General features: G+C 47.6%; 2 protein-coding genes across 2 annotated transcripts in view; one reads left to right on the top strand and one right to left on the bottom strand.

Annotated features, from left to right (window-relative positions):
* Nucleotides 1-281: 281 nt before the first annotated feature.
* Nucleotides 282-8052, top strand: VDAC3 (voltage dependent anion channel 3). The gene is made up of 9 exons (XM_072149286.1): nucleotides 282-431; nucleotides 4385-4455; nucleotides 4780-4829; nucleotides 5061-5213; nucleotides 5301-5353; nucleotides 6262-6489; nucleotides 6580-6730; nucleotides 6873-6930; nucleotides 7484-8052. The coding sequence occupies exons 2-9, from the start codon at nucleotides 4389-4391 to the stop codon at nucleotides 7573-7575; spliced, it is 852 nt and encodes a 283-aa protein (XP_072005387.1). The 5' UTR covers nucleotides 282-431; nucleotides 4385-4388; the 3' UTR covers nucleotides 7576-8052.
* Nucleotides 8053-8860: 808 nt separating this feature from the next.
* POLB (DNA polymerase beta) overlaps nucleotides 8861-16058 on the bottom strand; it is a 23301-nt gene continuing 16103 nt past the window's right edge. The window contains exons 7-14 of the mRNA XM_072149285.1: nucleotides 15350-15401; nucleotides 13731-13785; nucleotides 13432-13504; nucleotides 12524-12594; nucleotides 11923-12009; nucleotides 11336-11397; nucleotides 10807-10946; nucleotides 8861-10335 (exon numbers count right to left, since the gene is read on the bottom strand). Coding sequence (XP_072005386.1) covers nucleotides 10241-10335; nucleotides 10807-10946; nucleotides 11336-11397; nucleotides 11923-12009; nucleotides 12524-12594; nucleotides 13432-13504; nucleotides 13731-13785; nucleotides 15350-15401 — 635 coding nt within the window. The 3' untranslated portion in view covers nucleotides 8861-10240. The remainder of the gene's footprint in view (nucleotides 10336-10806; nucleotides 10947-11335; nucleotides 11398-11922; nucleotides 12010-12523; nucleotides 12595-13431; nucleotides 13505-13730; nucleotides 13786-15349; nucleotides 15402-16058) is intronic.

Below are 16058 nucleotides of genomic sequence, written 5' to 3'. Positions count from 1 at the left end.
TTTGATTTTCAAAGAAAAAAAACTGGCATTTGCTTAATTTTTATAGCTTTATTGTTGGGTTTTTAAAAAAAATAAAATTTAGATGTAAGTTACAATGAATTATGTATTTTAACAAATCATATTGTTTTATTTTTTTTTAATCCCCGCACAAGTCACGTGCTGCGCCCTTATTTTATACGATTTATTAAGTACACCATAGAGATGGCGCAGAGACGCTCTGCACTACCAGCAGAGACTCTATGGTTCGCAGTGATGGGCACAGTCGCGTTCTGGTCCTCCAGCGGATACAGCCAATCACAGGAGGTTATCGTTTGCCCGTTAGCGCTGGGTGGGCGTGTCTGGGCGTGTCACGTGCTCTTGGAGCGGTTGTAGTTCATCTGCGCATGCGCTTGACACAGGGAGACGCAGAGGAGACCTTCATCTGGGGACAGGTGACAGGGGCCGGGGTCGGGGGTGTATGATGTGGCGGGAGTGAAAGATCCGTCTCCTGGGGAGCTGCGGGCTCCTGCCACAGGAGGTCACCCTGATGTAGTGCTGTATGGCTGTACACAGGGAGGGGCGGCAATGATGGGGAGACACAGACATCACACCCGCATCACAGGGATATATAGAGGGGTCCTTACATAGCAGTATATAGGGTGTATGGGGAGGAGGGGTCCTTACATAGCAGTATATAGGGTGTATGGGGAGGAGGGGTCCTTACCTAGCAGTATATAGGGTGTATGGGGAGGGGGGGTTCTTACATAGCAGTATATAGGGTGTATGGGGAGGGGGGGGTCCTTACATAGCAGTATATAGGGTGTATGGGGAAGAGGGGTCCTTACATAGCAGTATATAGGTTGTATGGGGAGGGGGGGTCCTTACATAGCAGTATATAGGTTGTATGAGGAGGGGGGGTCCTTACGTAGCAGTATATAGGGTGTATGGGGAGGGGGGTCCTTACATAGCAGTATATAGGGTGTATGGGGAGGGGGGGTCCTTGCATACAGTGACATATAGGGTGTATGGGGAGGGGGGGTCCTTACATACAGTGACATATAGGGTGTATGGGGAGGGGGGTCCTTACATACAGTGACATATAGGGTGTATGGGGAGGGGGGTCCTTACATACAGTGACATATAGGGTGTATGGGGAGGGGGGTCCTTACATACAGTGACATATAGGGTGTATGGGGAGGGGGGTCCTTACATACAGTGACATATAGGGTATTAGCTTATAGAGGTTATAAAATAGTATAATGATACTTATGTGGAAAGGTCTTTTTACATGACTGATATACAAGGTGTAGGGGTTATCCTCACATAGTACAGGGATAAGGGGCTGTGTATAGTGGGGGGGGGGGTTATCCTCACATAGTACAGGGATAAGGGGCTGTGTATAGTGGGGGGGGGGGGTTATCCTCACATAGTACAGGGATAAGGGGCAGTGTATAGTGGGGGGGGGTTATCCTCACATAGTACAGGGATAAGGGGCTGTGTATAGTGGGGGGGGGGGTTATCCTCACATAGTACAGGGATAAGGGGCTGTGTATAGTGGGGGGGGGGGGTTATCCTCACATAGTACAGGGATAAGGGGCTGTGTATAGTGGGGGGGGGGGTTATCCTCACATAGTACAGGGATAAGGGGCTGTGTATAGTGTGGGGGTGGGGTGGGGTTATCCTCACATAGTACAGGGATATGGGGCTGTGTATAGTGGGGGGGGGGGGGTTATCCTCACATAGTACAGGGATAAGGGGCTGTGTATAGTGGGGGGGGGGGTTATCCTCACATAGTACAGGGATAAGGGGCTGTGTATAGTGGGGGGGGGGGGTTATCCTCACATAGTACAGGGATAAGGGGCTGTGTATAGTGTGGGGGTGGGGTGGGGTTATCCTCACATAGTACAGGGATAAGGGGCTGTGTATAGTGGGGGGGGGGAGGTTATCCTCACATATTACAGAGATAAGGGGCAGTGTATAGGGGGGGGGGGGATCACATAGTACAGGGATATGGGGCTGTGTATAGTGTGGGGGGGGGTTATCCTCACATAGTACAGGGATAAGGGGCTGTGTATAGTGGGGGGGTGTAGGGATCACATAGTACAGGGATAAGGGGCTGTGTATAGTGGGGGGGGGTGTAGGGATCACATAGTACAGGGATAAAGGGCTGTGTATAGCGGTGGGGTGTAGGGATCACATAGTACAGGGATAAGGGACTGTGTATAGCGGTGGGGTGTAGGGATCACATAGTACAGGGATAAGGGACTGTGTATAGCGGGGGGGTGTAGGGATCACATAGTACAGGGATAAGGGACTGTGTATAGCGGGGGGGTGTAGGGATCACATAGTACAGGGATAAGGGGCTGTGTATAGCGGGGGGGTGTAGGGATCACATAGTACAGGGATAAGGGGCTGTGTATAGTGGGGGGGGTGTAGGGATCACATAGTACAGGGATAAGGGACTGTGTATAGCGGGGGGGTGTAGGGATCACATAGTACAGGGATAAGGGACTGTGTATAGCGGGGGGGTGTAGGGATCACATAGTACAGGGATAAGGGGCTGTGTATAGCGTGGGGGTGTAGGGATCACATAGTACAGGGATAAGGGGCTGTGTATAGTGGGGGGGGGTGTAGGGATCACATAGTACAGGGATAAGGGGCTGTGTATAGCGGGGGGGGGGTGTAGGGATCACATAGTACAGGGATAAGGGGCTGTGTATAGTGGGGGGGGGGTGTAGGGATCACATAGTACAGGGATAAAGGGCTGTGTATAGCGGTGGGGTGTAGGGATCACATAGTACAGGGATAAGGGACTGTGTATAGCGGTGGGGTGTAGGGATCACATAGTACAGGGATAAGGGACTGTGTATAGCGGGGGGGTGTAGGGATCACATAGTACAGGGATAAGGGACTGTGTATAGCGGGGGGGTGTAGGGATCACATAGTACAGGGATAAGGGACTGTGTATAGCGGGGGGGTGTAGGGATCACATAGTACAGGGATAAGGGGCTGTGTATAGTGGGGGGGGGGTGTAGGGATCACATAGTACAGGGATAAGGGACTGTGTATAGCGGGGGGGTGTAGGGATCACATAGTACAGGGATAAGGGACTGTGTATAGCGGGGGGGTGTAGGGATCACATAGTACAGGGATAAGGGGCTGTGTATAGCGGGGGGTGTAGGGATCACATAGTACAGGGATAAGGGGCTGTGTATAGCGGGGGGTGTAGGGATCACATAGTACAGGGATAAGGGGCTGTGTATAGCGGGGGGGTGTAGGGATCACATAGTACAGGGATAAGGGGATGTGTATAGTGGGGGGTGTAGGGATCACATAGTACAGGGATAAGGGGCTGTGTATAGCGGGGGGGGGGGTGTAGGGATCACATGGTACAGGGATTAGGCCTGAGTATCACTGCTGTTCATCCTGTTATGATCTCTCCTGGTTTTCCCTAGATATGACGCCAGTAATGGCAGATAACGCGCCGGGGTCCGGGCAGGGGGCAGCGCTCGGCTCTGCTTTATCAGCCGCTTCGTATTGAGCGCATCTGACTAATGATGTGTGTTTAGGGGTCATTAGTGTCCAGTCTGATTTTAGGAGAAGGGTAATGTGGCCTTGATGCTACTGTAACAAACCCTCAGCTTTGAGACAAGACTGAGATTTTTGTAGACTGGATTGTTCACATTCACTGACAGCAAGCAGAGATGCAGGAAAATATTGCATGAGTTTACTGAATCGACGTGTAGTTTATTAAAACTGGAGCCCCCCTATAAGATCCCCTCTGTAGCACGTGCGGTATTAACCCCTGCCGCTCTGCACCTCTCCCAGCCCTTGCTCCGCAGCCTCCTGATCTTTTAAAGGGATTAGATCATGAACAGATAAGAGGCTCAGAGCGAGGAGGGGATGAGCCTGTATAGAGCAGCCATGTCGCTTCGCTGGGTCGTGTGTGTACACCTGCCACACGGGGGCGCTACCCTGACAAACCATGTCTCCCTGGACTCACAGTGCAGCACTGTATGTGACTGTCATTGTGCAGAAGTGTTGGTGCTGTGTATCGCCACCGTTCACCAGCAGACATGAGTTGTAAAGGGGTTGTGTCTGCTACTAGGAAAAAAATGTAGGCTCTGTTTGCATCGGGTATTACAAATCTATAAATAAATAAGGATGCAATACCAGGCACAGCCTCAGGACAGGGGTGGCGCTGTTTTGGATAGAAAGCATATTGGGAGCCCCCATATTAGGTTGCTGACACTGATGATACCAGTGAGGGGCACCGAGCTGTACGTCATAGGACTGAGTAGGGGAACCCCTTAGTGACCCTCCATAACCAGTGTGACAGTCATATTGTCCCGAGGGATAATCCGTGCATCGGCTGACAATAATAACCTGTGTTCTTCATCTCTAGAGCCATGGCCGTACCACCAAACTACGCAGACCTGGGCAAATCCGCCCGTGACGTTTTCAACAAAGGATATGGTAAGTGGAGAATAGATGGTGTGTGACATAGTGCCTCACCTGCCTGTGTCGTAGTCTGGTGGGAGGGGGAGCTGCAGTAATCGCAACACAAGAGATTGTAGCTGTGAATCGGTCTCTGCTGAGTGGTTGATGTGCCGGATGCTGCATTCCCCGACCTGGATAGTCATCACTTACACTAACCAAAAATTCTTATGTGAACTGCTGCCACTAGGGGGAGCTCACTGCATCGCGACTTACATCCCCAAGTGTTCTCCATGTTCTTCGGCTCCCTCTAGTGGTCATTGAAATGTGAGCCCATTGTGACTGTCTGTCTCTTTGATATAGGGTTCGGCCTCGTGAAGTTGGATCTCAAAACCAAGTCGTCCAGCGGAGTGGTGAGTAGTGCTGATGACGAGCTCGGCTCTGCTATATCTGTGCGGCTCCCAGCCCTGCTGTGTCAGTCTGTAGCGCTGTATAATACTGACGCTCTCTCCTTTCCTCCACGCTGCTTGGATTCCTGTAGATGGTAAGACTGTCCTCCTATAGGTAGGACCTGCACCCCCTGCCATAGCGGTGTCCCCCCCTCCGCACTAGTAATGCCGGGGTCCTCTCCTTATGATTTGCAGGAGTTCACAAGCAGCGGATCCTCCAACACGGATACGGGCAGAGCCTCCGGAAACCTGGAGACCAAGTACAAGATGCAGGAGGCCGGGATCACCTTCACCCAGAAGTGGAACACGGACAACACCCTGGGGACAGAGGTCGCCTTAGAAGACAAGGTCAGATACGGTTCGGATGGGGACGTGTTGCCTAAATCATGAGGGTTGGAGATGATGGTTAATACAATCTTCTCTGTGTTTATGCAGTTGGCGAAGGGCTTGAAGCTGGCACTGGATACCACGTTTGTACCCAATACTGGGTGAGTGGCGCGGCCTCTGTATCCTCACATCTGAGGCTACTGTCTGGTATATAGGAGAATGGGGATAGTAGGAGGAGTCACATGGCTAGCCGAGCATGCATGTGCAGAGAGGAGTCAGGAGGAATAGCTCCTAATCTTCAGATCTCCACAGCATGACCCCAGCCCCTTCTACATCCAGGATAACCAAGTGGGTAAGGTGTCATAACTCAGGGACAGCCCCTCTCTCTAGGTCACGAGCCCCCAGATGACTCTTTAAGAGAACCTGTCACCAGATTTTACACCACTAAACTAGCAGCTCCCTCAGGTAGGGTTTGTAATGCCTTTTCCCGAATTTCTTACATGAAATCTTATCTGTTTAGCTATAAAATCTGACTACATATGAAATATGACTCTTCTCCCCTCATTTTCACAAGATGAGTTAAGTTTAGAGGCTGTAGAAGCCTTTATCTTTGTTTCTATAGTACCTAGGAACATGATTTGGTGTCATATTAAACATAAGAATCTCATCTTTTAGATCACACCAGGCTTGTGGTTTATCTTTATCTGGAGTTTGCGTTTTCAACTATGTTTTCAGCTGCCGGTATCACTTTCTGTAGTTCACAACGTCATAAGAATCTAAAATATGAGATTCTTATCTTTAATATGATACAACCATGTTTAAGGTAATTGTACAACCAAAATACAGGAGCTTCTGAGGTGACTCTCCTCCTGCAACCACTAAACTTGACTCATCTCGTGTAAAAATGGGATGAGAAGAGTCATATTTGTCTGACTTTGGGGAGATTTCATCCTCTTTTAATTGGGCACATGACCTCTTTATCAGATGCCAAAGCTTCACACAATCCTCTAGTCCCTGGTATGGACCCCAGTTTGGGATCTGCCTTATGTTTTCCCTGTGTGTCTGACAGTAAGAAGAGCGCCAAGCTGAAGACCTCCTACAAGAGAGAGTACGCCAACCTCGGAGTGGACGTCGACCTGGACTTGGCTGGACCCACTGTATATGGCTGGGCTGTCTTGGGCTACCAGGGCTGGCTGGCTGGGTACCAGATGGCCTTCGACACCGCAAAGTCCAGACTGGCACAGAACAACTTTGCCCTGGGCTACACGGCGGGAGACTTCCAGCTGCACACAAACGTGTAAGTAGCGGGAATAGAAGTGTAATATCCGTATAATGACCGGGCTGTGGCCACTCTCCCAGGATTCTGACCTCTGGCTTCTCTGCTCAGAAATGATGGCACAGAGTTCGGAGGGTCCATCTACCAGAAGGTCAATAAGGATGTGGAGACCTCGGTCACCCTGGCATGGAGCGCGGGCAGCAACAACACTCGTTTTGGCATCGGAGCCAAGTACCAGCTGGACTCTAACACCACACTCTCTGTAAGTAGTGATGGATCCATCTTCTATTATAGTGTTTTACCTTTTAATATCTAAAAGATGCCCCAAATGTATCAGCGTTTGTGTGACGTTTGATTCGCTTTAGTGGTAGATTTTCTGCTGACTTTGCTTTTCTTCCTCATAGGCCAAAGTAAACAATGCCAGCCTGATCGGAGTGGGCTACACGCAGAGCCTGCGGCCTGGTACGTGTCTCCTGTCCCCTGCCCTGTGTGTTGTAGCCTAAGAGAACGGCCATGTGGACCATGTATGCACTGAATACCCCACTCCCATGGCACTGCCCGTACTACCTCCGATATGGGAGGAGGCATGTGTACAGTAATCGTGTGGCCTCCTGATCTGCCAGAGGTGCGCAGGATCTGGGGCTACAGCCAGAAGAAAGCATTTACTACAGTGAGTACAATATTGGTTACCCTACTGGGGGATTGTACTTACCCTGGTAAAATTTACTATTTTATTGCAAGTCTTAAAGGGGTTGGCCACTAATAGGAAAATTTGGGCTACACTCTTTAAGCCTGGCTATAAAATAGGAAATTTTACCAGGGTAAGTACAATCCCCGATTAGGGTCACCAATATTGTACTCACTTTCGTAAAAGTTTTCTGTCTGTACACGCTGCGGGTCATGTGACCACTGGAATCTGAAGTCAGAATATTGCCCCCTTATCCTGTCTACTACAGTTTACAACTTTGATCCTATCACTATTGTTCATCTGTTCCCATCTGTATGCTCCCCCCAGGGGTGAAGCTGACCCTATCTGCTCTGATCAACGCAAAGAACTTCAGCGCCGGAGGCCACAAGGTGGGGCTGGGCTTTGAGCTGGAAGCATAACGCGGTAGCAGGTTGTTTTATGAAGATCCACCAGCCCCGACCCCTCTCCCCTTCAGAGACTCCCATGAAACAGAAGTGATGTGTACGCAGAGCATGAGACGTAGGAGCAGCGCAGATGTGTCCAGAGCAGCGGCCGGCTGCAGGAGTGGACAACGTTGCCCCCTGGTGGCCACCACTTCATAAGGTGTTTGAAATGCCCAAATCTTCCCGTTGGAAAACTTCTGTTTCTGTTCCCCCATGAGACTATTCTCTGTCCCAGCAGCATTAGGTCATTCCCTTATACACTACTTGGTCTAGGTGTAGAGAGCCTGGCCCCCTGTAGCTCAATGTATCAGAGAGGTTATTTAGGTCTATTACACTAACACTCCAGTCGGGGGGGAGGTCTCATATACTACGGTCCAAAGCCACAGCGCACGCCCCATTGTCCAGAGTTTTCTCATGAAATGTTGTAATAAAGATGGCCGTCTGCACATTGGACAGAGTAGTGTGTGTCTTATTACCAGATCCTGGCTCTATGACTGGTGCAGTCACCCAAGGTTATTGTGGCATCAGTAACGAAATGGAAATAGTAGCAACATTTTGGGTTATTTTGTTTAGAATGGAGAATAGTTAATTGTTTAAAGGGCATCTACCATCAGCATGAAAGACTGTATGCAGATGAGCCTGAGGGGCTCCAGTAACAATTATGGAGCCTCTCAGACTCATTTGCCTGCAGTCTTATCCTGGTGGTAGATGCCCTTTAAGGACTATTGGCTCTTATAGAGAAACAGTGTGTGTATATAGCGGTTTCCAAATGCTCTTTGGGAAAAATATATGCAACTTAACTCTCCAAAAGGAAAGAGGTCTCTAGAGGTCACCTACAGGTACCTACCCAGTAAATCTGTGAATAGACCGAGCCGTATCAATTAATTTTATGAATTATGACCACAATTATTTAGGAACAGTTTTGTGCTAATAGCACATGAAACTTAGTTTGTAACAATGAATTTCTGCAGCCAGCCGCTCCATTTAGTTGCACCCTTAAAGGGGTTATCCACCTATAGGGTACAAGACGCTGAGTGGCAGAGGTCCCAATGTTTTGCTTCATCTGAAGAACATGTGGGCTATGAAGGATAGAGCGCATGCTCAGACTGCCACCGCCTTAGGTCAAGGAAATTGAAACCCTAATTCTCGTTAGGGTTTCAGTGGTCAGACCTCTGCTAATCGTCAGGATGATAGGAAATTATGAAATTTTAAATAGTTCACATTTCATAGCTGTGTATGAATAAGGATACAGTACATGTGCTGGAGGCTTGTGGCTTTTATTGTACAGTAATCATTCACATTGATGTAACACAGCACCATCACATCAGAGAGCGGATCTACCCCAATGTAACACAGCACCATCAGGTAGTGAACCGCTTCCATACTTATTAGTATGGCTTAACAATAAGGCCATCAGCTCACAGTCCTGGTTGGTACAGACCACAGCGCAGAGGAACAAACTCATAGGGATATATGATACAAGGAATCTGTTCCCCCACCACATAGAACAGCAGCTCAAACTGTAGCCATGAACACCCCAGCCTTCATGCTGATATATGTTACCCAGTCCCCACTGCTGTTTTATGGGGTAGAAGAGACTCCTTGGTCAGAGTTCTGTACCCGGCGCTGTGCTCAGCCCATCAATCACAAGAATGGGTTCAGGCCAGTGTCATGGACTGACCATGTTCTTGTGCTGCTGGACTTACACTCCTGATACATAGACGGAATTAAATAATAATAAAGCCCACAAACACATCCTTACTATTCACACAACACAAGGTTTGCTTCTCTTAATGTACAACATGTAACCAAAGGAAAGACGTTGTAGTCCAATTCAAAAAGTTCCCCTCAATGTATATGGGCGGCCGCACTGTACTGTAAACACCCATGGGTTTCACTTACATTACATCAATAGCACCCGCTTGTGGGGGGGGGGATTCTTTAAAAAGCATAAAAATAACCATAACTTACTAAAACAAAAAATTACATAAAATTAAGCAATTAGCTTATTCGCTACATTGTGATTGAGAAAGTTTCCCTTTACCCCTTTGTTAGATCTAGGGCTATTCCAATATATTCCTATTAAAGACCTATTCCATGTAGGTCTTAAAGGAATTTTCCATTTTTTTTTAATTGTTCCTGCGCTGCGGCTCTGGTCAGGCCAGTGGTCTCAGGACCAGAGCCAAATCAAGTCCAATTTTGTTATGTCTTACTCCATCATTCTTCTGTTCCTCTAGCAAATATATGAATAATAAAGTGACTTCTAGATGCTACCGCTCAGGAGGTCGCGTCCAGTCTTCATTAAGAGTGTAAAACTTTATATTAAAAATTAAATTGTCACTTTGTTATTCCTCCTGGCAAATAGTTAATAGAGGAAGAATACAGGTCAGAGTTCTACATCTAGATGCTCTGAAGTGATGGCTGGTCAGGTTCTAGTCACATGATTTGGGTAAAAAAAGTTACATGACACAGACATTAAATAACACGATTCTTACGTAACAGCTTTGCGCGTCTTATATCTAACTACTAGCGCTCACCCCACACAGGACGCGCTTCTAGTCACACTACAATCAGAGGCGGTGACATCACTGATGATGTAATAGCAGCAGCATAACCTCGTAGTGTGAGCGGCCGGCGGAGGTCACTCGCTGCGTTCCTTTGGTTCGCGGTATTTATACTGGATGTAATCGAAGATGTCTTTCTCGCTGTCTACAGGGAGAGGTTCACCCGCCATTCCTGAGGGAACAAAAACATGGGGTGATTTAGTCCTCAAGCACCATTCACTGCAGCCGCCACAAGGATATCTATGTATTCACACTGCACCCAACAATGGCGGTGGGTGGGTACACCATGATCTAAGAGGAAGCCATCAATAGTATTTACAAGCCAACATGGCTGCTTTCTTCTAAAAACAGCGTCACCCCTCACCATGGACAGTGTTTGGTAATGCAACTCAGCTCATTCCACTCTATACAGCTGAGCTGCAATACCAGTACAAACCATGGTTTGCTGTGGCGCTGTTTTTGGAAGAAAGCAGCCATGTTTTCCAACCATCGGACATCCCCTTTGAGCTGACGTCAGCCCACTGGTTTCACATTACAAAAGATAAAGCCTCCAGCTGATGCAGGGTCACCTGAGATGCAAATGGGGCTGTAAATGGAGGAATTTCACAGTAAAATCTTGACAAGCAGAAGTAATGGTGCTGACCTGTGACCCCCAGCGGGCGCAGTGAATACTCGTTCAAGGTGAAGCCCTTCTCCAGGGCATGGGTGCGCATGTTCTTATTGAAGATGTCGCTGCCGGTGAAATAGAGCACCCCGCAGTAGTACTGGTCCTTAGGAATCAGCCTAATACACAGAAATAAAGATTATTCATGCTGCACACACTACTTTCTCTCCCCACTGACTGTATAACATGCACTGAACTCTCCGCCTCCTCCCCATCTTCATTTTTATCTTTCATCAGCTTTTTCTTCCTCTCATCAATCCCATGATGCCCCAAATGCATCACAGGCCCATAGTCCATAAGTATCTTGTCAGGGAGGCTGAACTGTTCAGCTCATGATCTGTCTGTTTTTAGTGACTGATGGGAAACCCTGTATGGTACAGTCCATCATACAGCAAGATCTCATGTCTAATGGGAGCTACATAGATCTTCATACACCCACGTGCAGGAGGTATAGAATGTGATATACATAATACAGCAGTCACCAAACCCTATCCCCTGCCAGCATTACCGAATATCAATTCTGCGGAAGGGGAACTGTTTGCCTCCCTCGGACGGCAGCTGGCAGACACCCTGCGGGGAACACAAAGCAGAATCTTACAGAGGGTCCAGATTTTACATAAAATACTAATGTAACTACTAAATAAACTTCCTGCTCCCATTTCTCATCATGGCCAGAGCTCTGCTTGCAGTCAGTGATTGGAAAACTGATCCTAATCATGTTAATCCTGTAGCACGAGACCCGATACGTTTGTCCCCAAGACATCGAGACAGTTTTGGTTGCCATTCTATTCACTGACAACAAGCAGAAATCTCGGCAGACTATAGATGAAATGGAGTACGAGTTACTGAGCCAAATCTGGCGTTTCATCAAATAACCTTTCAATAAAAAAACAACATGGTGCCACTTACTTACATGTGGATTATCTGGTACTGCACCATCTCCATTACAATAAATGGAGACAAGTTGCGGTACCGGATCCAGCCACATGGACAAGTGTGGCGCTGTACCAAGTGCTATGTTTGTGAAACCCATTAGCCACCCCTAATGATTGGGTTACTGTTCATTGCCGTGCCGCACCGGTCAGGGGGTCTTACCATAAATTTGGTGTCTCCTTTCACCAGGGTGTCTGTAATGAAGTTGCAGTCTTCTAGGCTTTGGACGATCTGGTGTAAGAGATGAGGCTGAGGATAGAGAAACACATGATATGGTTATTCCCTCTACAGAACATCTATACGTAGATAGTGACCCATAGTCCTGACAGCAACAAGCGAGTAGCACCGCTACAACATATGCTAGATAAAAATCACAGACACAACCACAGGATGTAGTCACAGCCCCTGCAGCTTCCTGTCCATGAGGAGGGTCACGTACAAGATTCCCCCAGGGCACCACTGAGGACTAGTGACCTCTGCTCCAACATCTGCTGCAGGAGAGGGGAGGGGGAGGATGCACTGGTATAGATAAGTATCAGATAGATATGAGATAGAAAGACAGAGAGAGGAACATACAGAGGTGGGGGGGGGGGGGGGGGTCAGGAGGAGACAGAAAAATAGATACTTGCTGAAAGTCCAAGCAACACAAAACATTGCTCATGTAATATGGAATAAAAGAACCGCTTTTTTTGCACCTTATTTGTAGCCGGCATGGTGCACTGCTTTTCTCTAGAATATCTTAGAGGAGCTGTCTATTACTGACCTGCTTTGAGGAGTCGGACATGAAGTCTGGGTGAGTTAGCAGAATATCCATATCCCCACTGGACTCTGCACCTGGAGATCGAGGCAATGAGAAACAAGGGTTGAAAATGATGAACCCATTCCTAGAAGTCACACTGACATCTTACAGAAATTTAAAGGGAACCTGTCACCCAGTTTTATCCAGCTAAACTACCAGCCCCCTCGGGTATAGGATGAAATGTCTTCTTTACCTATATAAAAAAAATCTCCCCCAAAGTCGGGCAAATATGACTCTTCTCAGCCTATTTTCACAAGTTTAGTGGTTGCAGGGGTCGTGTCACTTAAGAAGCCCCTATCTTCTGTTCTATAGCACCTAGAAACATGTTGCCGATGTCATATTAAAGATAAGAATCTTATGGTTCTGTGAGCTACACAGGATAGGACATACGGGCAGTTAAAAATAGGCAAGAACTGACGACATTTCACATAAAAGAAGGAATTCTAGAAGGGATCTGATGACAGGTTCTCTTTAAAGCTCTCCGATTCTCAATCGGTAATCTTTATGGAAATTCAATGACTACAGTGATTGTCTTCATACACAGGGCAGTGATGCAAAGCCGGCATAAAGACAGAGAATCTAAATCACTAGTTTTCAAACATAGGCAGATCCATGTATTACAAGGCCCATACATTTGTCTGATATGCATTGCAGCTTTTCTCCTGCAGAGGTCGCTGTAAGGGAGACTTGTAGCCAGACCTCTAGAGATCAGCTGGTCACAGGACCTGCTTAGGACTACGGTAAAATCTCAATTTGCACTTAAACCAGCAGGTGTGAATGCATCTTAAAAGGCCTTCAGGAAGGCAACTATTAGGAGATGCTGGGAGTTGTAGTGCTCCGTAAATAGAAAAGCGCAGTATTAAATCAAATACCTCGTCTGAAGCTGCCGCATACTGTGGCGATGTACACAGGATCCACGGCCTCCACCTTCTCAAGGACAATATCCTGGGATAGAACCAAAAATAAAAATAAGGTCCAAAAAAACAAAAAGTCTACACCGTGAACATGGCCAAGGTGCAGCTTTGTGCCAAGAGGCATTGGGATGGTACGGACTTCACTTTACCCAATGGGGAGATTTCTCCTAACAGGAGCCGTATCTCATGGTAACCCATTGTTTTGAAGTTTAAAAGTCTCTACTTCATTACGCTTCATGAGGTAACAGGAGTCTCACCTGCATCTTCAGCATCTCCTCCCGCGGGATCCGCATTTCAAAGTCTTCAAAGTATCTGCAGAGCAGAGGAGAAGAGTCATACACAGCGCCCTGTATAGACAGACATGACCGCACCTAGGACTGGCACTGGGCCGTCATACAGCACCATCTTTTAGTGGTTATCAATCTATTTAACCCCTTAAGGACGCAGGGTTTTTCGGCTCATTTCTCGCTCTCCACCTTCAAAAATCCATAACTTTTTCATTCTTCAAATGTACAGACCTGTGTGAGGGCTTATTTTGTGCGTAACAAATTTTACTTTCCCGTGATGTTATTTATTATAACATGCCGTGTACTGGGAAGCAGTGCGTCACGCTCTTGTGGGCTCAGTTTTTACGACTTTCACTCTTCGCTCCAAATAACACCTCAGCTTTATTCTTTGGTTCGGTGCGATCGCGGTGATACCAAATTTATACAGGTTTTATTCCGTTTTAATACATTTTCAAAAATTAAACGAAAGTGTATGAAAAAGGAAAAAAAAAAATCTTTGCCATCTTCTGACACTAATAACTTTTTCATAATTCAGTGTACGGAGATGTGTGAGGGGTCATTTTTTGCGAAATGAGCCGACGTTTTCATTGCTACCATTTTGAGGACTGTGCAACATTTTGATCACTTTGCATTACGTTTTTTATGTCATGTAAAAAGGTGTAAAAGTCTTATTTCGGACATTTGGGCGCCATTTCCTGTCTCGGAGGTCACCGCCAGCCGTAACAGTATTTATATTTTGATAGATCGGGCATTTTGGGAGGCGGCGATACCTAATATGTCTGTGATTTTTACTGTTTATAATGTTTTATATGAGTTCTAGGCAAACCTCGTTTTAAGTGGCGCCCGTTTTAAGAGGCAGCAAAGCCCATCTCTGTATGAAGAGGGCTCAGCCCGTGAGCCCTCTTCATACACCCTTCATGTCTCTGTGGTGGATATATCCATTGCAGAGTGTGTTAAAGGGGTTTAGGGGTTTTCCAGGAATTCCTGTAAAAACCCCTTAAAGGGGAACAATGTCAGTATATAACCTAAATATATGGCCTTATAGGTTGTGTCCAGCATCATACGCTCATCTTTACTGGGCGTAAGAGGGTGTAGCGGACCTCATATCCACACCCCCGCTGTACCGAAAATCTGCATGTGAGCACTATATAAATATAGGAATTATTATTATTAATATACAAATAAAAAATAAAGGTTTAAAGTGTCACAAAAAATGATCACTTTTATCATTAGTCTCTGAGAGCAGAACTGTTCTAGTTGCTCATGGAAACCAATCAGAGCTCAGCTTTCATTTTCCCACAGCTGTATGTGAAAATAAAGCTGAGCTCTGATTGGTTTCCATGGGCAACTAGAACAGTTTTACCTCAGAAACTTAATGATAAATCTCCCCCAGCAGGGGAGGTTTATCACCAAGTTACTGAGGTAAAACTATTCTAGTTGCCCATGGAAACCAATCAGAGCTCAGCTTTATTTTGCTAAGTCTATAACAAAATAATTCCCCTGTATTGACTTCATGACTACTTCCTATATATCATCTGTAGTGATCCGGCATCAGATGCGGAGCTCCTCCAGAGAGAGGATATACTCACTTTAACCCAATCTTCTGGTGATGATTCAGCTTGTGTTCATTGTTTCTTAGATCTGACAAGAAAAGACGGATCTGTTAGTGGTGTCTGGAGAGCAGTACATGACGTCTCCTCACATACTGCACTTATATCCATGATGAGAGAACACAACCCACACTGAGCGAGAGCCACGAGATCCCCCCCATCATGCCGGGCCTGGTACTACTCTTATGCCAGAACGTTGCAGGGTTAGGGGCAGGGGCGCACCTGCCATGAGGCGAGTTGAGATTCTCGCCTCAGGCGGCGCGCTTCCTGCTACACGGGGCGGCGTCGGGCTCCCGCCCGCGGAATGTGTTGCGGGCGCTACATCTCCCGACCCAACCCGCCCCCCTGCCCCCCGCACAATCCGCCACCCATCACATGCACCCGCCCGCGGCCGGCACATGTACCTGCGCGCGGGCCGTCACTTCCCCCACAGGCCGCCCATCTATTCAACGCGTGCGCGGCTGTCATATGTACCTGCGCTGCGCGCCCACAGAAATTTCCCTCTGCGCACCACCCTACACTCCCCTTGCGCGCCCGCTGACACTTCCAACCCCCGCAGCCCGCCTATTTCATCCACCGGCCCGGCACAAGTACCGCTCCCCGCCCCAGCCTGTCCGCGCTGGTCCCCCCCCCCCCCCCACTTCACGCTCCGTTTTCCGAACCCCCTCGGTCCGTCACTACCACCCCC

The sequence above is a fragment of the Engystomops pustulosus genome, chromosome 4, assembly GCF_040894005.1.
Source record: "Engystomops pustulosus chromosome 4, aEngPut4.maternal, whole genome shotgun sequence".
Lineage (NCBI taxonomy): Eukaryota > Metazoa > Chordata > Amphibia > Anura > Leptodactylidae > Engystomops > Engystomops pustulosus.
Note: the sequence above shows the minus strand (reverse complement) of the source record. Positions and strands in the feature narration are given on the sequence as shown.